The sequence below is a fragment of the Melanerpes formicivorus genome, unplaced genomic scaffold, assembly GCF_026170545.1.
Source record: "Melanerpes formicivorus ecotype bairdi unplaced genomic scaffold, bMelFor1.0.p_v2 SCAF_10, whole genome shotgun sequence".
In the NCBI taxonomy this organism is placed as follows: Eukaryota; Metazoa; Chordata; class Aves; order Piciformes; family Picidae; genus Melanerpes; species Melanerpes formicivorus.
In genome coordinates this window covers 15,348,807-15,373,377 of record NW_027142362.1, presented here as the reverse complement: position 1 = coordinate 15,373,377, position 24,571 = coordinate 15,348,807, and the positions used below count along the sequence as shown (strand labels likewise).

The following is a 24,571-nucleotide window of genomic DNA, read 5'->3' as shown; positions in this document are numbered from 1 at the left end:
TTATTTCTTTTCCCTGGATGTACTTATCTCAGGAGCAAGAAAAAAAATTAACTCTAAAGTTTAACCAAGGATAATAGCTTACACTGAAATAATTCATTTTAAATATAAACCTGACTGGTTTGCTAATGTTTTTAATGCCCTGTGTTTAAAAAACCAAAAAGTTCTATGAAAATATCAGGTAAATAATGTCATAAAGCAACTATAATCCTGTGAAATCTTTGCTTAAAATAAGCATCCTGCAGTTTACTTAGGCAACATTTTAACTCCTCTAGCAAACGGAGCAATTATTCATAGAGGCATGAATGACCACATTTCTGCTCAAATTTGAAATCCTAATGGCAAAGTGGATTGGTGAGCAACTGACATCAATACCAAATATCTAAGTTCTCCATGAAGCATCTTAAGGAGTTCAGGAATGTGGTGCTGATGAGTTTAATGTAGAGGTACATGCTGTCTTTCAATGCATACCAAAATTCCTAATATTCTCAACTCAGAGTTTTTTCAGAACTGGTTCCAGAAGGTAACACAAAGACCTCATGAGTTATTTTTTTGGTGATTAATGCTTATAAGGCCTAGTTTTGCACTGTGGGAAAAATTTCTTGACCCATTTAGTGATCATTTTACCACATAAGCATGCAAACTTTTGTTCTTAATTTGCCTTTAATAAGACTGTAAAACCATCACTCACCTATGAACAGTTACTACCATATTCAATTTTCCTGTAGTAAATAAGCACAAGAGCAAAGCTTCACAGTCACTAACATTCAATCTATTTTTTTTTTAAATTTATTATTAGAACAAGTCATTCACAGCTTCATTTGGCTCCATTACCTTGAGTTTTGACAGTTGTCCAAGATCTTTGGCTGCACTGAATATCATCTGGGGCCCCTGTGATCACATTGATAATTCAGAAAACAGACTGATTACAGTGTGTCTGCTTTTTATGTCAATATGATCTTCTTTTCTGCTAGGACATTAGCCAAAGTCACTGTTTTGCAAAGCTAAATAAAAAATTCAATTACACGAGACACATTTTCACTCAATTGATAAGGCTGAGTAGTTGATGACTGCAACATAATTGCCTCCAGTAGCCCATGTTTGATACAAATATTGCACATTCTGTCAATAGTGGTTTTGTGTGCTCCTGTTTCTTCTCTCATTTAGCATTTACTATTTTTAAGCTTAGGCTGGGATCATTCTCATGCAGGGTGTCAAATAGATACTTCTCCATAATCATAGTTCTCAGGTCCTATGCTAATATAATCATAAAGGGAAGTGAGCATCCTGCAAAAGCTTAACTGTCTACAGTGAACTGCTCAGCTGAGTAAGACACAGCATAACTGTGTACAGGTAAGACAAAACCTATTTTGAATGTAAAGTGTGATGAAGCTAAATCAACAGAGTCTTATGATCACTTTTTAAAAATCAGAACTACTCCAAGAAATATAATTACTGGTGCAGATATTTGGCAGTTCAGAAAGACATAGTTCTGAATATCTGGATTTCAGAAACAAAAAAAAAGTCAGTCCAACTTACATAGCACAATATAGGAGAATTTTTCATTAGTTCCAGAAGGTTTCAATTTCCAGAAGTAATTTTGGTTCTGTACGGTTCAATTGCAAAAGGTGTAACATAGAACCACAGCTTAATATTTCATTATTTATTAGGAGTGAGGAAGGTAAGAGAAATAAGAACAATTAAAAAATGAACCCTGCTTCTGTTTGTCTGTACCTCTTGTCCTCAGAAAGGAAGTCATATTCGAGGCTACAAAAGGGAAATGCTTCCCTTACAGTAACCTACTTTTCATTGATTTTGTTTAATTGTGTGTTCAACAGTAAATAGAAGTAGCAAAATAAATGAGACTAGCTATACAGTCCTCACCTCGCCTGAAAACTAGGACACTATATAGAGACTACCACTTGTAAAACCCAACAGCTGTTGAAGTGCAGCATACACATATGATACTGAAAGCCTAATGCAGTAGTCTTTGTACCTATTTCTCCTGTTTCTTAGTCATTATAGACTATATATTTGAGATAGTCTGAGGTTCATGTTTCTTTCCTAAGTGTGTGTGAAGAAGCAAGGGTTGTTTCCGTTTATGAAGAATGGGGACAAAGCACTTGTGGAAATCTCATCTGTCATCATGTGAAATATCTTAAAGTCATGAATAATAAGGGCAGTCTCTGCCTTTAATTGTTCATGGGCTGATAAACAGAAGCCCTTTTACTTTTCATCACTAACTAATCTAACATCCACTCAGAAGACTTTTCATTCCAGGTGAGGAGGGAGGGGGGCTCCTTGTCTGTGTCACATGCTGAGTTCTGCCTGAACTATGGAAATCTTGCATTCCAGATGTATACTTCTAGCTTAAGGAACTATCAACTGTCTAAACTACTGACTGGAACAAGCCTGTTTGATATGGCCCATAACATCAGTGTTACAGCTTTTTGTTTAGTGTTGATTTCTGAGCATCCATAAGGACAAGAGAGGTGCTTTCAGGCAGATGAGCTGACAGCCATGCTCAATTTGCAGCCAAAGGTTATTTTCACTAGGGCTAGGTTATATTTCAGCTAGGGGGAAATTTTACTATCCCAACTAACTGGAACATGTGCTAGTGTCCAGGTGGGCTTACTAAGCTTTTGCCAGGTTATTCTGTATTCTTAGCAGCCAATTTAAAAAAGCAATGAAATTAAATTTCAAAAAACAACAGAAAAGCCTCTTAGCTCTGAACTGTGCTGTTCCTATGAATCACAGTGTGACAACTGATCCTGCACCAAACCAATAAATGCTCCAAACGCCTGATGAGAAATGCAGTTACCCAATTTAAATGCTACTCATATATCTGTAGATAAAATTTGCAACAAAATGTTCGAGCAGCAAATTAAAAATCTTAGAAATTTAAATTGGACACAATCACTCATAGAAAGAGAGACTGCTTCTCGTTATGGATAGTAAACAAGAGCATTACAGTAAATAGGAAGTACCTATGTGAACTGCTGCTGGGACACTTACGGTTTGGTCTGTCAGTGGTGGAAGCACAATTTGTTTTTCTATTTTGTTCAAGACTAACTTCCACAGCTCTTTTAAAATCCGTTTCAGAACTGTCTTCTCACAGATTTTTGCAGACACACTTAAGCTGAAATAAAACAACACACAAATTAGTCTCCAAAACTAGCATTAAGACTTCAGAGGTGTTGCATCCCTCTCTGCTTGGATTAATGTCCTTACCATTTAGCTTTCCCAATATCTTATTGCGCAATATTATCAATAAATACTTTTGGTAAGAAGAAAAGAAAAAAGAGATTATAAAATCATAGAAAACCCCACTATCCAGTTTACTGCTTAATATATCACTGGCATGTATTTATCAAAAATGCAAAATGATGAGTTATAAAGCTTGATGGATGATAAAATTTAGCACTCCCAACTCCCCACATTAAAGATTTATTATGTAATTTATGTCTTAAAAACAAAAAGCAAGTGTTTCACTTGTTCTCTTATACATGTAGAGCTAGAACAACTAGGTGTTGTTAGCTGAAGCATATTCAGGGCTTCTATTTCTATATACTGGCATGTCTCTGCAATCATATTCTACTGCCAGTGGTGAGAATGCAGGACTCTCTGAAAATTTGCCTTTCTACTAACTGAAGTAAATAATGAAGTAGAGCTGCAGTGTAAGTCTGCCAATGGTGACCAGGCTTTTGGGGACACAGAAATGTATATTAATAAGCAGACTGATATTTGGTGCCAGCCTACAGTAAAGTCCTTGTCTGGCATTTAATTCTTTTATTTCATTGAATACAATCTTGTTTATGCCACGGCTCATGGAAGAGAGACTGTATATGGAAGAGAGTCCTTTGTAATGACTCAAACCCTGACTAGAAAAGCAAGTATAGAATTTATGTACAAATTGCTCGGTGTAAGTAAGCAGGTTGAGCTCAGTATGCTGCACACGTGACTACCACAAATATTACAAATACTACAGAGTGTTTCTAAGTATTAAGGATGCTTCAGGATGAAAGCAAATATTCCTGACTGCAGCACCTACTTTGTAATGCAAACCAGCTGGCCACACTTACGTTTTGTCCAGGAAATCCATGAGAGGTCGAAGCACAATCTCAGCATCAATGGCTGCACTGTTCTTATTGGCTGCTGCATTCCCGTTTCCTCTCATTTGGTTCAGTTCATTGCTCATTTGCTTTATGCAATCTTCAATAATAGATTGGAAACTACAGAATGGACAGGGGAAAAAAAAGACAATGAAAGAATTCTGGGAGAGAATAAACCTTTCATAATGTGCACCAAGTTCTTCAACAAGATTTAACTCTTCTGCAAGGATGGAAAGTTCACAAATGCCTGCAGGTGCTTCAGACTGACAATAACTCCTCCTAAGGACTGTAACTCACATAACTAATTCACATGCATTTTTTTTTAGTTCCCCCCTTTTATTTCCATTCTGTCATTATGCTTTTCATGCACTTCTAAGGGTGTTGAATTATTATTTTCCAAACACAAAAGATGTATCAGAAGCTGTAGTTTTGGGTATGATTGACTATTAGCTAGTGACAACTTCTCAAGATTTTATTTATGGTGTGAAAGGGCAAGAGGAACGTGATCACAAATGATTTGTCTCTTGACAGTAAACATGAACCAAAATTTTATATTCTTCTTGGGGACAAGTAGACATCTTCTACTGATTTTGCCCTGTTTTTTTTTTTCCTAGGTTTCACACAGAGTCAGTACCATGGGAAGCTTTTCTTAGTTCTTTGCAACTAGACAGAGTTAAAACATTTGGACTATTTTACTGTTTCTAAAAAAGCCCTCTAAGAATCACAGAATGGTAGCAGTTGGAAGGGACTTTTGAAGATCAAGTCCAACCTCCCTGGCAAAGAAGAACCACCTAGGATGGGCCACACAGGAACACATACAGATGGGTGTTGGAAGTCTCAGGAGAAATGACACTCCATAACCTCCCTGGGCAGCTTGTTCCAGGACTCCATCACCCTTACAGTAAAAAAGATTTTCCCCATGTTGAGATGGAACTTCTGTGTTCCAATTTGGAACTGTTGCCCCTTTTCCTATCACAGGACACTACTGAAAAGAGACTAGCATCTTCTTGACATCCATCCTTCAGATATTTATAGACATTAATATGACATCCTCTCAGTCTTGTCTTTTCATGACTAAACAGCTATAGGTCTCTCAGCATTTTGAGAAGTAATTGGACTCTTCCTCATGGAAAGAATCTTTTCCACTTCAAGGTGCATGTGATCAAATTGTTGCTCTTCAAGTTGTACCTGTTCAGCTTTTCTGAAAACTGTTCCTAACTGATCTGCCTAAGCAATGTGTCTGGCAGTCTTCCAGTGTCATTGAGGTGCTACGGTCTTTGGTCAATATATTTAAACAATGCAGAACAGCAGTTAATCAGAGTCAACAGTTCAGAGGCAGAATAAGGCTCTGCACACATGGTAATTTGGTTTATTAACTGATTTATAATGAATTGAATGGGTTTAGGATTAGTTTATGAACAGAAATGTAAAACAGAGGCCGTAAGTATACAAGGCCTATTAATGTGAAAAGATAAATGGCAAAGATCAGCTTGAGGGAAGTGAAAGCACTTTTGCTATGACAGAAGAGTAAATTTAGAATAAGGCAGTAAGCACAGTTAAATAATAAAAAGAGAGTGAAAACATCCATGTAAAAACACTGAAAAAATGTAAAACTTTTCCAAGTACACTGGGACATGTACTTACCTTCAAAGCCCTAGATAAAGTCAACATGAAGTTGCTATTGAAGCTACCCATGTCAATCCTTGGGACCAGTCCCTCCAACAAAAGCTAAAATATTACATCGGCTTTTCTTGATGCTAGACAACTTCCTAACATTGCTAACCTCACACATCCCGGTCATAAACTGACCCAGTAAGGAATGTTCTAGCTATCTGGAGCATATCTTAGGTTAAGCTATTCCTGGGTTTTCTTTTGTAGAAACCTAGCTGGCCCACTCAGAAAGAAGCCCTGGAAAGAAATAATATTCATGTACTGTCAATGATCAGAGAAACAGTGCCCGGGAGCAAAAATAGAGCAAGATAATATGACAAGCTAAGCACGCTCAGAAAAAGTGAACACTTTTCACCCAGATGGTTTGTTAAGTGGATTGAATAGGCAACCACAGACTTTGCTTAATGAAGACCACTACAGCGCTGACCCCTCTTAGATTCCTTTCTAAATTGAAGTAAAAATAACTTGCAGTTTCTTAAAGCACAGGCACTGCTGGTGGAGGACTGTACTCAGACTGCAATGTGCACTCTGAAAAATCTTGAGAGTAAGGATCAGTAGACAATTTTTACAGAGCCTCAGGGCAAGGAAATGACCCAAGGAGGCCATTCGCAGTGACCATTTGAAGCGGGCTGAGCATAGGCAGATATTCCTGGATGAAGCAGGCCACTTGGAAAAAGCTGTCAGTTTATGAAGGTAACATAAACTTGGTCAGACAGAAAAGTTTAATCTTCTGTCAATCAGGAAAACATCAGTGATTTTTGATTCCCAAAAAGCAGAACGAAAGTTATCAGCCTCAGCTCTACAATATGTTCATGCTCAGACAGTTTTCAGTTTTCTTTACAGTGAGATACCTGCTATATATTTCACCCTATGCACATAGACACACAAAAAGGCATGCCATCAGGGCAGAAGCAAGCTATACTTCAAGACATCTAAACAGCCACCTAGGCTTAAGCAATGAGGTAGATTTTTGAACAGGAGTATTTCTCTAAGGCTTGCACTAAACCAGGTTCATTACCTTGTAGCATATGTTACGCTGAGTTCATCCAATACACTGCTAAGTTTCACCTGAAGTTCTTTTAGAACAACACTAGCTTCAGGGTCCAGCTGCAAAGAGAGAAGCAACATTGTGGTTCTGGGTTTTCTATGAACATTAAAGAATTAAGAATTATATGCAATGATACACTGCAGTATGGAAAACCAAAGGTGAAAACACTTGTTACAACACAGGACTGGTTTAGTAGGCCTAAAAATCCAATATTTGATAGTTAATAGTGAAAAAATAAAGTGTAAGAAATAAAACCAGTGCCATTAAACACAATGGCTTTCTATGGGATGGTGCAAACCATGCTGGGAGTCACAAGAACAGAACTACCATTACAAGGCAAATGGTAGTCACAAGGCGTGTCCAGAGAAGGATGCTTGAGAAGTTAGTGCTCATGTTAATGATGCGGCAAATGGTTTTGTCTTTTAATTAATGTTGCACCGTTCAGCACTGTCAGGAATTTTTTGTGGTTTGTGTGGAAGATGTCTCCATATTCCCATTAATGCAGTGTAAAAGTAGAACAAGCAGCGCTGGTAAAGATGGCTTGAAGACAATCCATGCTGCTTCGACTGACACAGTATGAGGGAAGGGAATCTACTGAATTTCAGCACTTCTATTTCTAAAGGCCATTAAGACATACATAATTCAAGCACAGAGCAACACATTCTGATGCACAGGGAGAACTCCCAGACCTCTGATACAGGTTTTCTAAAAATAGGAAAAAATAGAAATGCAGGAGAGAAATCTAGTTTCACATTTATGGGGGTGGGGATCCATGCATGAATCCAGCAGCTGCTTTGCTATGCATTCTTTTTCAAATAAAAAAACAACAAAAAAAAAAGGCGATTTTTTTGTCTCCTTGAGCTTTAATATCTCGTATAAATGGTGAAGGAATGATTTTCAGGAATGATCCTCATATTCTGGGCCGTGTTTTGCAGTAAGCTCAGCTGCAGATCTGACAATTTCAAAGGAAATCACACATTTAGAACACAAAATCAGGTCTGCATTTTCATATAATTTAACTGTGTGGATAGTCTTTAGTGCTGATTCTTCATCTGACGCTTCAGAGTACTGTGGTGAAGTAGGTTAGCTCTTTTAAACATACTTTAGAGACAAGGGAAAGCTGTGTCACAGCACGCTGGATAATGTACAGAATCCTAAGGCAAAATAAAGGAAAAACAAAACAGAACTATGAAACACCTCCAAAGATCTACTGTGTTCTGATCTTTGGCCATCCTTTCTCTCCTTAGAGGTTATGTGTGGTTTAAGTATATAGAAAATCCATGATTTTCATTACAGGTTTTGACAACAATCTGAAACAAGGGGGAGCTGCCCCACATACTTCAGAAGATAGTCAGTGATCTGTTGCACTTTTGTAGTTGGACAAGCTCATATTTTAACACTGTGACTACTCAATGATTTTGTTTGTAATTACTTTGCATTGGAAGAAGTTCTGCTGCTTTTCCACTTCTTGCCTTAGTAGTTTCCTTGGCAGATACACTCTGACAGGTCATATACTTAAAGTGATTGTTCATATGAAAAGCAGGGATAAAAAAGCTACTTTTACTGAAACGTCTATATTAGTTAACAAAGCTAGGGATTACTAACAGAGGCAAAGATTTGTCCAGGAAATGCATTTCACTAGGGAATAATTCTGCTTCCTTTGGTGGGATATATACAGAAATCAGAAATTAGAAATTAGCAGAAATTGGAATATTAACATTTAACAAAAGCTGAGCACACAAGCATTCACACTGAACATGGCATACACCAAAGAAAGGACAAAATACCAGGCAGGCAGAAGACTCAACATTTCTTACCGGATCATGCACAAGCTAGGGACTACAAAGGCCAATGTTATTACTACCTATCAAAGGTTGCTGTGATAACCAGAAAACACAATTTATTTGGCAAATTCACCTAGAACTGGACTGCCCAAAATTTAATTAAATACTAATACCAGATTGTAGAGATAACATGTATTATAGAAAAGTGCATGCAAGTGCTGGATGTTTTAGAAGACTTTGTGCTCACAAATTGCATGAACAAGTTTGTGTGTGCACAGCTGGAAGCGTCTGGCAGGACATCCAGCCTTGTGTATACACATGCTCATGCTTATAAATGCAGTGTCAGAGGGAGAAGTGGAATACAAAGAGGTATGCGGGCTGACCATCCAGGTGCTCATCACCTGGGGATGTTGTGATGACTAAGCACATGTTAGCAAGATTTTTAAATGCTCTTCTTATTTTGGTTTGGCTTCTGGAAAACATGGCACTTTGAGTGTCTCATCAGGACTAAAATGTGCACTTTTCATTTATTTTACCACATGCCTACTGCTAGTTACTTCCCAGGGAAAATCAGGTGGTCTTCAGGCAAAGCCCTCGACTGGCATTATTCAAATACACCCCAGCCACGACCTGCTTTTTGTTTCTGCTATGGTACAGCTAAGATGGGAGCTATTGCGATGGTTCTATACTATGAAATTCTGTATGCACTTCCCAAATGGTAAAGACAGTTTTAGGATGGACTTGTACAGTGGAGATAAAACTAAGTCAGCTTTTGGTACCTTGGCACATCATACGCTAGCCATTGTGAATTATCTTCTTTATAGCTTGTATTTAATATGTAGAATAGAATAGAATAGAATAGAATAGAATAGAATAGAATAGAATAGACCAGACCAGGTGGGAAGAGACCTTCAAGATCATCGCGTCCAACCCATCAACCAATCCAACCCACCTAAACAACTAAACCATGGCACCAAGCACCCCATCAAGTCTCCTCCTGAACACCTCCAATGATGGTGACTCCACCACCTCCCCGGGCAGCCCATTCCAATGGGGACTCTCTCTGTATAGAACTTCTTCCTAACATCCAGCAATATCAATAGTAAATTAATAAATTGATTTATTTTTTTACTATAAAAATACATTCAGCTATGATGCCTCCTTACTTAAATCCCCAGCTATCTAAAAAGAAAAGAGAAAAAAAGTGGAAACTGTGAGGATTATTGTCTCACTCTTAAATATTCTGAAAGGCTGTAGTTCACAATATGACTATGTTGTGCAAAAACATGACAGTTTTGCAACAGCAAGCTCAACAAGGAATTTTATCTGTTCTTTAGAAGGCTCTATTATTACAGCAACTCCTGCTAGCACATTTTATACTAGGTTTGCTTACTCTCAGCAAAGCATTGTGTGGGAAATGTACTGTGCTTACTAAAGCTGACATGCTGCTAGACTTATGCAGGTCGACATCACCACACTCACTACTTGAGGCAGTAAAACACACATCACAAAACCACCAAGAAAAGGAGCTAAGTTTCCCAGTGAGACAAATCAGTGATAAAGAGATTAATTGATTTATCTAAGGCTTTACACCGTTCAAGAGAATTCCTCAGTGTTCTTGACTTGGCTGAGACTGCCTACTAGCAAAGGAGTAACAATAAACCCAGCCATCTCTGTTTCACGAGACAATCTGTTTCTGCATAGTGCAGGGTTATTTTAGGAAGGCAAGTGTGTAAGAACTTGAGTAAATGCAATCTCTAACTCTTCGTACTAGTTGGCACATTTCATAAGATCTGAATTATGGATTATGAAATAGATAATTAGAAGTCTGACTTTTTCTGAATGCTAAACAAAAATAGAAACTACTTTTGCTGAACACCTGAAAAAGTAAGAAAGAAGAAATATTTGAATGTCATTGTTTCCAAATTCCTCCTGTCTAAAAATGTGGGTGTTTTTTTAAATGCATATAAGCCTTGGAAAAGAATTACAGATTGGATTCATTTGTCTGTTTTTGAGATATTATGGTAGATTGAGCTATTCCATGCTGTAGTTTAATGTGTGCTTCTATGAACATAATCATGTTAACCTCCCACAGAAAGGGAGGAAACTACAGAGATACAAATTACTTTGCCTGAGTTAAATGGAACCTCTCTAATCTGAATTCCTATTACCTGAAATTTCAAAGGTCTAATTGCTTATAGTTTCCTAATAGAACCACCTAGTTGCTTCTCTTCAGAAAACAGATTTGCATATTGTATCTACATCTGGGAAAGATAGAGGTGATTAACAGATTTGTCACTTTTCTGGCCCTTTTTGTTTCTGATAGGCATCATCCTTCCTGCTCCCCCTGACCTCAACAATCTAGCTTCAGTGAAATCCATTCTGAGATGTTTGGCTCCTATTGCTCTAAGCACTTAGACCTCTGGCTTTAAAGATTTAAAGATGGACACTTCAGAACTATTCTGCTGAAGTCTGAGCCTCTGATATCCCAACAGTCTTTAGGACCACATATAGTATCCTGTATAAATTCCTAAGCAATACACAGAGTTGGAACTGAACTTACCAGAGTGGAAATATGATTTACCTACAGTCAGTGTAATGCTGTTGTACATAAACAACCTGCTTTTGCTTTCCACCTATTTACTTTTTTTGATCCCAATTGCTGTAACTCATCTCTGCCATGTTCTGCTCTCTGATGAAAAGCAACACAAGCATGAACTACTTTTCTTTCCCATTTATCAGCTTCCAATGTGTCAAGACATGAAAGAATGGTTTAGTGCAAACATAGGCACTCCTTTTAGATGCAACAAACAGGCGCTAAACCAAAATTTTATCTGTTCCCACCATTTTAGACTTCATTTAAAGAAAAGAAAAGATGGTTGGATCTCACTTTACTACTCTTACCTCATTATGGCAGACTGATCTCATTTATATAATTTTTAAAGTATGCTTCCAGCTTGGCTACAGCAGAAGAGGAGAGTTAATAAAGAAACTCATATCGTTCAGACTATTTTACTTTACTGGCAGGGGAGCTGCGAGCCCAGCTTTTTTTCTCTATTTATAGAGCTCCCTGCCCTGCAATACACAACAGGCCTACTGCTGCTTGCAGGCAGAACTACTGCTTGATTGTGGTATTTTGACTACATGGTTTAAAAGACATACTGCTCACAACGTGACACTGAAGAGATTAACAACCTTTAAGTTTTCTTAGAATTAGTTTCCTTTCAGCTGGAAAAGGTCTCATTACTCCCCTGAAAATCATCTGACTTTTTACGTGCTCTACAAGCAAAGTACTAAACTATTTTCTCCCTGCAAGGAAACGGCTTCCAGGGTTTATTGCTGGCTTTGTTTCTTATAAGTATGGGTTCATTAAGGCATATTTGCCATTAGCGTTTGTGCTTTTGGAATAGCTAGGGGAATAAATATTCCATTCTTAGGACAAACATGTTAGGGGCACTTCAGTGTGGCTGACAAAAAAAATGGAACATGCAGGTACTTCAAGAAAGAAAACCTATCGAGAAACAAGCAAAGCAAACAAACCAAACAATTTCCTATTGAGAAACAAACAAATCCCCAGTGCATTTTTTTTTGTGTGTGTTTGGTTTTGGTTGGTTTTTTTTTTTTTTTTGCTTGGACCATGAGATGCACTTAACATATGAAAAACCAGAAAAAATTAATCTCAGAATTCTCTTCAAGCTTCAATGTGCTGCACCACATTTGTCAGTAATATTGCTTTGATACTGTAACACCTTTACTAATTCACCCTTCTCAGTATCAAAAGGCAAAGCAAAGATGATGAGAGATTTTGAAAGAAAACTGTTATGAAAAAACTTTAATTGCCTTTTGTCCCCACTTTATTTTTTATTATATAAGCTATTGGGAGCAAAAGGAAAGACAAAGCTTTGTGAAACTATCAAACTACAGTGTCTATGAGAAAAAGTTGATGCATAACTTGTTTATTTAAAGTCAGCCTCTGATAATAAGGATACCATATTTGTGTTCTAAATGTTATTTTTAACAAGAAGATAGGATTCTATAGCCTGAAAAATTGTTAATTTCTTCATTAGCTTTCAAAGCACTCAAGGACTATAATTGGTAAAGTATTGAGGCTCATGTTTATGTCCTGCTGTTGGCAGGACTTAAGGCGCTTTAAAGTCTTCTCACATAAAAAGCAGATGAAACAAAGCATGCCCTGGACTGTTAAGTAGCAGCTCTTGGTGACATGGTACCAAATCTTGAATACAAACTGGACTTCTCATACTGAAAAGTGCACTTGGAAATGTTTTACAGATTTAGAAATTGAAAGACTTTACACTATCTACCTAGTTAAACTTTTCAATTAAGAGTGTCGGCGGAATGCCCAAGCATAACTCTTTTTCATTTGAGATCATAGGGAATTACACAGATGCATCAATGGAAATTAGTAGGAAATGTGACTATTCTTAGCCTTAGAAAGTATGGTCAGGAATAATAAAAGATGCTTACTATCACAAACCTCATAAGAGAATCTCTCTCCTTCTTTCTTCTGCTCAGTGGATTGCAAGTCAAAGGCATTAGACAAAGACATGACACATTACAGACAAAGCACAAAGCACATATTCTACAAAATTTTCAGATACAGGCAAAACATACTGATACATAGAAAGGCAAAGTAGAGTAAAGCTGGCACTACAGATTGCAACACAAAACACTCAGTGCTGGTTGAACTTTACAGATCATTAGCATGTTTCTGTGGAATAGTGCTAGGTCTTTCAGTATTGTCAGGACATTAAATAGTTCTTTAGGACTTGGTTTTAAAAACATATTTTGATCTTTGCAAGTAGAAGAGAAAGCTGTGACTAGGTGGAAAACATGGTGCTAATGATCTCTAAGGAACCTTGAATGAACCTTGATTCAAATATGACTCACCTCCTTTCCACCCATGGACTCAAACATTTTCTCAAGCTGGACTCTTAATTGTTGAATGTTGTTCATCAAGATACAGGGCTGCAAAGAGAGAACCAAATGTGAGAATGTGCATGTCATGTTTCATTTATGTATGAATGAGTATATTCACAGCCCCTGGGCTGAAAGCCAGTTCTTTGGAAGCCCTGCATTCATGAAATGGTGGTTTTTAAGAGGAGAATCGCAGATTCACAACTGCTGTCTTCCCTTTCTACTTTAATTCACAATCCTTGCCCAGTCAGCAAACCCATGCAGCCACCGACTACATTATGTCCTTAAGACAGTGCTGTGTTCAGAAAACTAACCGATTGGGTAGTTTTCAGAGCCCAGTAGCATCCTGAACCTCATATCCCATGTAGTTGCTAGTCATGCTTAATACAATTACATCTGATGGAATAATGCAAATAGTTCTCCATTGAGGTTGGTGAGACACTAGCACAGGCTGCCCAGGGAGGTGGTGGAAGCTCCACCCCTGGATGTTTTTAAAGCCAGGCTGGATGTGCCTCTGAGCAACCTGATCTAATGGAGGTGCCCCTGCCATGGCAGTAGGGTTGGAACTAGATGATACTTGGGGTCTCTTCCAACCCTGACAATTCTATGGTTCTGTGAAATAAGAATTATTATCTCTTGGAGAGCAGACACAATAATAATCAAAATACTTTTGCAGTGAAAATAGGCTAGGGGAAAGGGATTGCCAGATTGCTTCCTAGATCCAGTCTTTGCAGAAAGCTGCAGAAGAACTGCCATCCAGCAAATGTCTGATGCTTAAGTATTTGAATAAATTAGCAGGCAGTTCTGCTTATAACAGAATATTATTTCTTAAATTAAATTGAAAAGTTGGTGAATGAATTAAGCAACAGAATTTTGTAAACATATTATTTTAGTCTAAAAAATACTGCTGTTTAAACTCATTTCTTAAGGCAGCACACAAAGACATAGTACAAAAGGCAGCAATTGCTGGATAAATATAAAGCAAAAAATAAAACATGGATACAATTCAGCAGGTTATTCCAAAGTTTGGAAGAAAGCATTTATCATTAGAATTTTGTGTACTCAGATGACTTCACATGCTGGTGTGGTATGTTGGGAAACTGGTAGGACAACGCTTGCTAAAAGAGTTCTGGCTGGCCAAGGTCAGTGTGTTCTGGTACATGACTAGATTCATTTGGATGCTGAAGGAATGCACTTCAGTAAAACACATGTTTTTTTTCAGAGAAGAAAGTGTTGGAACCATTACAGTGATAGATACTAATTTTTACCTTTCTAGTTAATAGCATGTTCCAGTGTAGCAGCTTTAATTAGTTCTGCATTGCTCTCAAAGGACTCTGGTGTCAGAGTCCTTCTCAAAGGAAGGAAAAAGCCATTTGATCTAACTTCTTAATACTTAGATTACTGCTTCCCTGTAAGCCATGCTATTTGTCCTTCTGCAAAATACAGCTGGCTTGGCACAGAGTTCAAACTATCACCTCTCTTCCTGTCTCTTGAAAAACCACAAACCCCTCTTTACTATTATTTGTCTTCATTCCATTAATTTATGACTACTAAGACTACTAAGTCCTCTTCTCCTGTGCCGTCTCCACTCTTCAGACATTCATTACTCTGGAAGTGATCTGCAGTATCAATAATTATGATTTCTGATGGGCAAATAAGTAGCTGAGCTTGGTAATGTGGTGCTTTTGTTCAAAAGAATTGCAGAAGTCTTTGGCAATTTATTGAAGCTGCGAGATAAATGCTTCATACCGAGGCAGCTCTCCTTGAGGCTAGACAGAATTGCTGCAGACCCTAAGGCTACGTTGGCTCAATGGAAAATGTTCTGTTGCTGTCAGTAAATAACAGAAGAAGAGCTTAAAACCACTGTTATTATTTAATTATCACCTTGTCCTTCAGAGTGCTGTTCTCAGCAACAGGAATCAGCCAGTCAGATGCAGCAACATGGGAAAGCGAGTGACAAGTACAATACACAACATCAGGTTTGTTTGTAAACTCTGACAGGAGGTGGAAGAGAAGCTATTTTTACATTAGATACATGTCTTTATGAAGTGCATCTTTGGTGGCTTTTTATTTGCACAGCTTATGAGCACATTTAATAAAAATAGTAAAAGTACTGACTTGAAAAAAAAAAAAAAGAGAAAAATCTAACTTTAATCACAAACAGTATCTGTTGTAATCTCTTCTATCAACTCTAATGCAGGAGATGGGCTTTTAATGTAGCTGAGATCACCAGATCAAATAGTCTTTTATTAAGCTATATGTATGTATTTTAAAAAGGTAGTTTCTGCTAAAAAAATGTTATGCCCCCCAAAGGCATTTGATATGACACTTTATACCATAATGAGATTCATGTCATCTGAAGCCTTAGAAAAGAACAGCACACTAGTGTGACTTCAGAAATCCATCGCCCCAGCAATTAAAACAATCCCATGGGACAGGCCAAAAGACTACACAGACAATTTGACTCGATGACTCAACACTATGTATCAAAACTAATTTCTTCTAGAAAGTAGTAAGTTTTATTTAATTTTAACATTAAATTGACATAAATGGGAAAAAAATATCCATTTGTTTTGTACATTAAATTTTGAGAAGAGTTGCAACTCATATTGGGGCAAATACAGAGATGGATTTAGAAGAAGCTTGGCTTGACTAACATTAAAGCATCACTTCTCCATACTGGGGAGGGAGTGTTGTGTTCTTTTCAGTTCTGTGTTTGCCCTGAAGGGGACAGAAGTAAGGAATATGCAGAAGGTGTATTTGTGAAGTTCGAAATGCCTGGGGGGGAAAAACATGGCAATGTTGTGTGCTGGTCTATCATATATCTGCTAGTATCCAGTGACATGATGTGTGGGAATGGCTCAAAGCTGCATCAGGGGAGATTTCAACTAGGTATTAGGAGCCATTTCTTTACTGAGAGGGTGGGCAAACACTGAAGCAAACCACCTAGGAAGGTAGATGATGCCCCAGGCCTGTTGGTGTTTAAGAGGCTTTTGGACAGTGCTCTTAGAATCAAAGAATTGTTTCAGTTGGAAAAGACTTCCAAGATCACTGAGTCCAACCATTGACCTAACACCACCATGGTCATTAAACCATGGCCCAAAGTGTCATGTCTACATGCTTTTGAACACTGCCAGGGACAGTGGCACCACCTCCCTGGGCAGCCTGTTCCAATGCCTGACCACTCTTTCACTAAAGAAATTTTTCCTAATACCCAATCCAAACCTCCCCTGCTGCAATTTGTAGTTATTTCCTCTTATTCTGCCTCCTGATACTAGGGAGAAGAGTCCAATCCTTACTTAATAACATACCTAAACTTTTGGTCTGACCTAAATTGCTCAGGTAGTTGGACTAGACAATTGTTGTAGGGCCCTTCCAGCTGAGCTACTCCCTTCTATAGCTGGTAAGTTCCCTCGCATTTCTACAGCTATAAGATTTAATCCTCCTTACTTAATGATTGCCAAATGCGGTCTGATGCTTTTACTCTTTTCAGGTGCTAAAAGCGCCGGAAGAAAGATGTGTGACAATTTACTAAGATGAGTCTTTTCACTGTTTTTATTGCAAAGGGCCTCAAGTTTGAAAGTAATCCAAGTGGGATGTTAAATCCCAGATGTGACACTTCTACGTACATTAAAGTCACCCCTCTGTAAAAAACCTGTACATAAAACTTCTATTTAATAATCAGGTTTTGAGTTTGGTATTTTTATTTGTTAACTCTCCTTTAGAAAAAGCCTGCAAAATGAGCAGAATCATATAAGTATATCCTAATACTGATAGCCTGAAAAATTAGTAGGTTTAGTCTTTTGTAATTGTTCTGGTTTAACCCTAGCCAGAAACTTAGCAGCATGCAGCTGCTTGCTCACTCCTACCTCCTCCCAATGGGATGGAGAAGGGAACTGGAAAAAAAGTAAACTTTGTGGGTCGAGATAAGAACCATTTAATAATTAAAATAAAATAAGAATGCCCTGATAAAGAGAAGCAAGTCAATGCAAAATGAAAACTGGAACAAAACTATTTTCTTCTGTTTGGTAAAAAAGATGAAGCCACCATATTCACCGCTGTATATGGCTGTTATCCAGGGTGCGTCTCTGGCTGTCTTGTAATTTTATTTCTATCTTAAAACTGAAATTATTAACTGGGATTCTTAACTAATTCCACCTTTTACACAGCCATATAAGCAGCTATGAAAACATCCTGACCTGATTAAAAAATACAGCAAACCAAAAATCCCTTCTTCCCTTCATGGTTTTTGTCATGTACGAAAGTGGTCAAAAAGTACAGCATAACAACAGGTAATTTCTGAGGCAGAAACAAAGCACAGCCTTTTACTCACCACATTGTCTTTATCACAATATGAGCTGAAGTAATTTGAAATAATTACAGCATACTGAAGCAGCACTTTGTTGATAGTCTAGGGAAGGAGCAAAATATTTTAAATTGCAAATTTAATCACATAATAAAATGCAAAAAAGAAGCTTTCTATAAATTGCAGACTTTACTGGTGTTTACACATTTAGGATACAGTATTTATTATTATTTTGGTTTTTTTTAGATAGAATATAAACAAACTTGTGAGCAGATTTTCAATTCCCTGTGCAACAGCTGGTGGGTTTTTCTTAAAGGAATGTAATCTTCAGTGGCAGAGATACTTTAATTTTAGCAACACTGTTCCTGAGCAGTACTGAGAGCTGTACTCCTTGCATACTTAGTGGAACAGTAGCAAGCTCAAAAAAAATCCTCTAGGATGTCAAGGCAGAGATTAAAAACATAGTGAAAAAAGACCAGGAGAGCACTGTTCAAAGCCTGGCAACATGAGCTTACCTTACAATAACCATGTAACTAGGAACCTTGTTTGCAAATGGAAAACTGTCGCGATGGAAGAACAGGAATAAATGTAAATGCAAACTTTTTCACAGCCATCAGGACTATAATGGAAATCTAAAGCTTGTGAGGAAATGTTTCAATCCAAATAGAAAGCTGGCCTAAGTGAGTTGAGTTTATCAGGCAGCAGGTGAATAAGAACTAAAATCTCAGGGCTTCAAGCAACATACTTTATTGCCATAGCTTGAATTTTTTCTTCCCTTTGCACTGACTAATCAGATAACTGCACTTCACTGAATTCTTCCATTAATGGAATTGCAATCAGTGCTTAGCAATAATAATAATTTATTGTACAACTTATATAAATATGAAATCTCAGAGAGGATGGAAATTCTCAAACTGGTGAAAAATTTTAACAAAATGCATGAAAAATAGTCTTGAGCCACAGACAGTGTGTGTTTCTAAGGATCCCCAGTCAGAAATAGAAGAGATTGATTCTAAACATCATGGGAATTACTTAGCTTTTAAGTACATGGCAACACAATGCCACCCTCTCTGAGGCTTAGTTCAGATACATTGATTTTAATTTACCTTTGCAAATCTTCTCATTAAATGAGAAAGTGCTTCTGGATTAGGACACTCCAGTTTCCTGATGATCTCAAAGCTTTGATTGAGCTGTGTGAAGACATCAACCACAGAACAAGAGAAGAGGGCATGATCTGACGTTTGCTGAAACTAAAGAGAAACATTTGAATGAATTAATGCTTGTTCAGAGATCAAGACTGTATTAACGGATTTTCCTACACTGGAAATTCTTCCTAGAAGGGTAAAAAGTACTTAATAATAATAATAGTCTCATTTTTCATTCTGAGAAATGTGGCTTTTTTACATTTCTGTTACTTTTAGACCTCTTACAACTAAAATTTTCCTTCATGACATCAGCATCACATCAGAGTTTAGTGAAACTATAGGCTGCAGCCTATAGGGAATTTAGGCAGATGAAATTAGAAGAGGAATTTGTTCACAGGACTGTTTCAACCATTCAACCATTATGGACTGTGTATCTTCTGAGGTCCAACAAGGATGCTATGGGACTAAATGCACTTCTGGTTTTGCAAAAGTAAATAACCATCTTACTACTTTCTTTTTATCTCAAGCCTCACCCCATCTTTCTTGTCTCTTTCTAGTGCTCCATGAAGAAACTCCATTGAGACATCTTCATTTTCATCCAGCCATTGAATGACAAATGGTTCAAACCACCTGATAATGAAAAACAATTTTGTAAAGTAAACATATTTCATAAGCCTTCTGAGAGCAGAGATGCTTTTTGGCATCTTGTGCCTTCACATCTGCTCTAGTTGCTACAAAGCCTGAAAATTATTTTCCACCAAAGGCACTGTGGCTACCAAAGTCTTTCAGGCTTCAGTTTCACAGAACTCTTAACTGTTCTACTTTAGTGATACACAATTATCAACAGCACTCAGGAAAATGTGTCTGTGTTTTGCAGACACATATTCTGCATATTCTGCACTTAGAATTTCTTTTATTAACATTGTTTCTTATCATTTATTATTTACTTGTATATGAAATAACTTGGATAAAGCATGGCTTTAATAAAACATCAGCTGTGCTTTCTGTAGTTTATTAAAAAAAATATATTCATCCAATAAGAGGTAAAAAAACCATCTCAGCAAATCAGCAGACTTTCAGAAGATTAAGGAATGAGATTAAAGATAGCTCATATAAAAAGAAATGGCTAAATGTATTAATCTCAGGAGGAAAGGCAAAAATGAAAAGAGCAGCTTCAATATTAACCCAATGCAGTAAGAATAATTTCAGTAGCATACCCCACTACCATTATATCTTTATTTAACTTTGGGTATAAAGCAAATTCCGGGGCCTATAACTAATACTGCTGCTGTTCCCAGATTTCATACCTTCCTCAGGCACTTTCTTGCCAAATTATTTTGTCATCTATGAAGACCTGCAGTTGTAGCTGTCAAATAACCTGCCCTATGAAATGGCTAATTACATTGTGAGTACCTGAACTACTTCATTTGATAGACTGAAGAACTGAAGGGCAGGAAGTGCAAAAAGTAAAGAGCTGTTGGTGCTACACACCTTGAGATCTTGCACAAACTTGATCATAAATATTTAACCAAAATAACCCTTGCACCAAGGTTGAGCTCACAGGAGACTTCCCTGTACACTACTTACAGAGAGTATTCAGGCACTGCATCCTTGAAAGCAGAGAGCTCTCGCACATATTCATTATAAAACCATTTGACTTTGAAGTGCAAATTCATATAATCTGTGCTTTTGCATAACCGCTGTTTTTCATGTTCTGCAATAGAAGATGTTGAAATAAGAGCATTTAACAGCATTCCAACAGTAAATACCATTCTTGTGCCTCAGTGCACTAGTGACATAATAACGCAGTACTTGCATTTTAAAGCATGGTTGGTTTGATATTTTTAGGAGTCATGCCCACAGTTTTAGCCTTCAGGTTCTGAGTACCCTTAGAAAAAGAAAGCAAAGCAAAGACTAGAACGTAAATTAGGCTTTTCAACTTTTTTTCACTGCAGTGGGGAAAAATCCCACAAATTTCCTGACTTCCTGTTCTTTAGATTCTTCTTTGGTTATTACAAAAGGGTTAAGAAGCTGTGTCAGGTGGCAAGTTACTCATAATAGCTAAATGAAGTAACAACTATGAATACCAGTCCTGTATGAATCCATCATATATGCATTTGTAAATTATCACATATAGTTCAGAAAAGGGAGGAGGAGACAGCTCCACAGCGATGCAGCCATCCAATTTTTCCATGGCACAGGTAGAAAAGTGTCTTAAAGTGGTTTTGAAAATTTTCAAACGGGCTTCTCCACCCTCCCAGAGTCCTCCTGCTTTTACACACTGGATATGCAGATGATCATGGATTGCAGAAGTCATGGAGCTACTTGTAAACATTTTCTGCATTTTTAGTATGTGATTTAACTGATTTTGAGCAAATGTCCATTTTTCTTCCAAGATTATGATCCTTATGTTAGCTCATCCACTCTTATCCACTCTACTCTGCAGACTTTCCCATCCAGTCACTTGACATGCTACACAGCTTCATTCTAACACGCATGAGTGTTTCAAAAACACATTACTATGAAGTGAATTACTAAGTTTTGTGGAAATCTGCTTCTGAAGTGCTCCTGTGGGGCCTTATTGCCTTTTTAGCACTGTGTTAAGATTTTCACCTTCAGTGCCTTTTCATTGCATTACAGAAAAATCAGTAAATCAGTTTCTGTGTAAATACTGATTTTTTCATGCTCAATTGCTACCTGAGAGTACTACAAATCCTCCCTAGCATAATATCATTGGCTACTAGCCTTGAACAGAACCACAAACATGATTTCCCACAATCTACTATTGTAGACAGCTAGACGAACCAACACTTGCTCAATAAAAAGTAGTTTTTACGAGCGAGACCCATCTTTGACCGAGAACAATTATCTTAGTCCTACCACATTCACTGCACATCTAGTGCAATCATTATCAAGAAAAATATGTCTTGTATTGCTTCCCAAAAGAGTGGAATTTCTGCAATGTGTAACACTTCTTCATTCAAGCATTGCATGAATGTGTTATTCAATTATACAAAGAAACTTAGAATGCTTGCTGTACACAAACCAAGCAAATGCTTATTTCAGTATTAAATATGAACTGCTGCCAATGGTGTGCAGACTTGTTCAGGAGGATACAACTGACACATTACCATTAATTGATAATTCCTTTTTAAAAATCTAGATCTAAATTATAACACATTAGAAAGGAGCATAAAAGTCAATCATGAATAACTGAGGTTTTTCCCTTGACGCTTTTATGCCTTGAAAAGAATAGTATCATAGTAGTATCAGTCAGGTTTGGAAGGGACCACAAGGATCATCTAGTTCCAACTCCCCTGCCATGGGCAGGGACACCCCACACTAGATCAGGCTGGACAGAGCCTCATCCAGCCTGCTCTTAAACACCTCCAGGGACGGGGCCTCGACCACCTCCCTGGATAACACATTCCAGGGTTTCACCACTCTCATGGTGAAGAACCTCCTCCTCACATCCAGCCTGAATCTCCCCATCTCCAGCTTCATTCCATTCCCCCTAGTCCTATCACTACCTGATATCCTGAGAAGTCCCTCCCCAGCCTTCTTGTAGGCCCCCTTCAGATACTGGAAGGCTACAATCAGGTCAGCTCGGAGCCTTCTCTTCTCCAGACTGAACAGCCCCAACTCCTTCAGTCTGTCCTCATAGGAGAGGTGCTCCAGCCCTCTGATCATCCTCGTGGCCCTTCTCTGGACATGCTCCAGCACATCCATATGCCTCTTGTAATAGGGACTCCAGAACTGGACACAGTACTCCAGGTGGGGTCTCACCAGAGCTGAGTAGAGGGGGGGAATCACCTCCCTTGACCTGCTATCCGCACTTCTCTTGATGCAGCCCAGGATCTGATTGACTTTCCAGGCTGCAAGTGCACATTGAGAGCTCCTGTTGAGCTTCTCGTCCACCAGCACCCCCAAGTCTCTCTCCTCAGGGCTGCTTTCCAGCCAGACACTGCCCATATATTTAAAAGGGCCAATATTTAAAAGAATCTCCAAGGATATTATTCGCATCTACATATAAATGAGCAATGAATATTTTACCATATTATCCTGTGAGAACATCAGAAAATATTTCACATGAACTAAAGCAATTTTTACCCTCTCAGTTTATATAAATCAAAGAACAAGCAGGTGCCCATATGAGCCAGGCTGTGACAATTTTAACTGGCTGATGTCAGAGTGGTCACTGGTTTCAGTCAGAAAGCATGGAAACATCACTGTAAGCATTCTGAACTTAGATTAGAACCCACAGATCACGTTCTTAATTTCTGAAACACTTGCACAAGTTAATGTGAACGTGAGACAACACAGGATATTTGAGTGTACTTTGGAGATCTGTGTCTTTTTTCCTGGAAGGAAAGCTGGCACCGAGTCTTGCTATAAAAATATATCCATTTTAGACTTTTGGAAAACACGTATAGTAGCTGCACAAGACAACTGTTCCTAAAAAGGTCCATTCTTGCCTTGCAAAATTAATGCTGAGTCAGTCTTGATCTAAACCTGCCCATTGTAGGCCATGCTCAGTAACAATTGTAATAAAAATACAAAACCTTTCTCAGAATTGATTCCAGATAGAATCCCAGCATAGTAAACCAAATATTATTAATCTTTTTATGAAAAGTTCCCTGTAGAGCAGCATATTTTTATAAACACCTATTAATCTACCGACTTTCAAAACAAGGACATTTGCAGTTCCTATTAGTGATAATGGCACATTATTATATGTTCCTGTATCATGAATCAGTGAAAATAATACTAAGATTTCTGTAAACTGTAGAATCTGTAAGCTGTAATGGGGGTGGGGGGAGGGGCACTTTAGCTGCTTTCATCTGTTGCAGTTCCAGTAAGAGTAACATTTTTTTACAGCATTGATTACACTGTGGGGTTTCTCTAATATCTCCCCCAGGGCAGTGCTCTAATGCACATAAGCTTTCCACATGTTTGAAGTAGTAGGCTGTGTAACTGCAACTACAATGAAAACTGTATAAAGACTCCTTACATCTCACTTGTACAAATGACACTTACAGTAAGATTTTAAAGAATTCCAGTAAGCCACAGCTCTGAGGAAAACAAAAAACAAACAAACAAACACAATCAATCTTCTGTTCAGGTGCTGCTTGTGTAACCAAGAAAGAATAAAGGTGTTTGGTTTTGTTTGCTTGCTTGAGGTCTATTATGTGGAATGTAAGTGTGTTTGGTTTGTGATGAAATCACAGACCTGGTGACGCTGCATCTAGCAAATAATCTAATTGCAGGCAATCATTCTTTTGGAGAAAAATGTATAAATGGACATTGTAAGAAGGACTGTAAGCCAAGGTACTTTCCTCAAAAGCCTGTGACCAAACAATACTTTGCAACCATCTTTGGGTTCTTGTGCATTTTTCCAGCAACTGCTAAATAAAGCTGAAGAGATTTTTCTCAAGGTAGCAAACAAAAAAGATCTGTCACACAAATATTATATATTGTCTGATGTCTGTAGTGTCACAGTATTTTGTCAATGAAGTCATAGCGATGACTTCTTATGTAGACCCACATGATGCTGAAGACAATGCAGGACAGGA

General features: G+C 37.8%; 1 protein-coding gene across 1 annotated transcript in view; it reads right to left on the bottom strand.

Annotated features, from left to right (window-relative positions):
- Positions 1-24,571, bottom strand: part of UNC13C (unc-13 homolog C) — a 148,314-nt gene that overhangs the window by 12,711 nt on the left and 111,032 nt on the right. The window contains exons 20-28 of the mRNA XM_068143868.1: positions 20,586-20,712; positions 19,532-19,628; positions 18,960-19,103; positions 17,881-17,958; positions 13,521-13,598; positions 6,799-6,887; positions 4,080-4,229; positions 3,013-3,136; positions 832-888 (exon numbers count right to left, since the gene is read on the bottom strand). Coding sequence (XP_067999969.1) covers positions 832-888; positions 3,013-3,136; positions 4,080-4,229; positions 6,799-6,887; positions 13,521-13,598; positions 17,881-17,958; positions 18,960-19,103; positions 19,532-19,628; positions 20,586-20,712 — 944 coding nt within the window. The remainder of the gene's footprint in view (positions 1-831; positions 889-3,012; positions 3,137-4,079; positions 4,230-6,798; positions 6,888-13,520; positions 13,599-17,880; positions 17,959-18,959; positions 19,104-19,531; positions 19,629-20,585; positions 20,713-24,571) is intronic.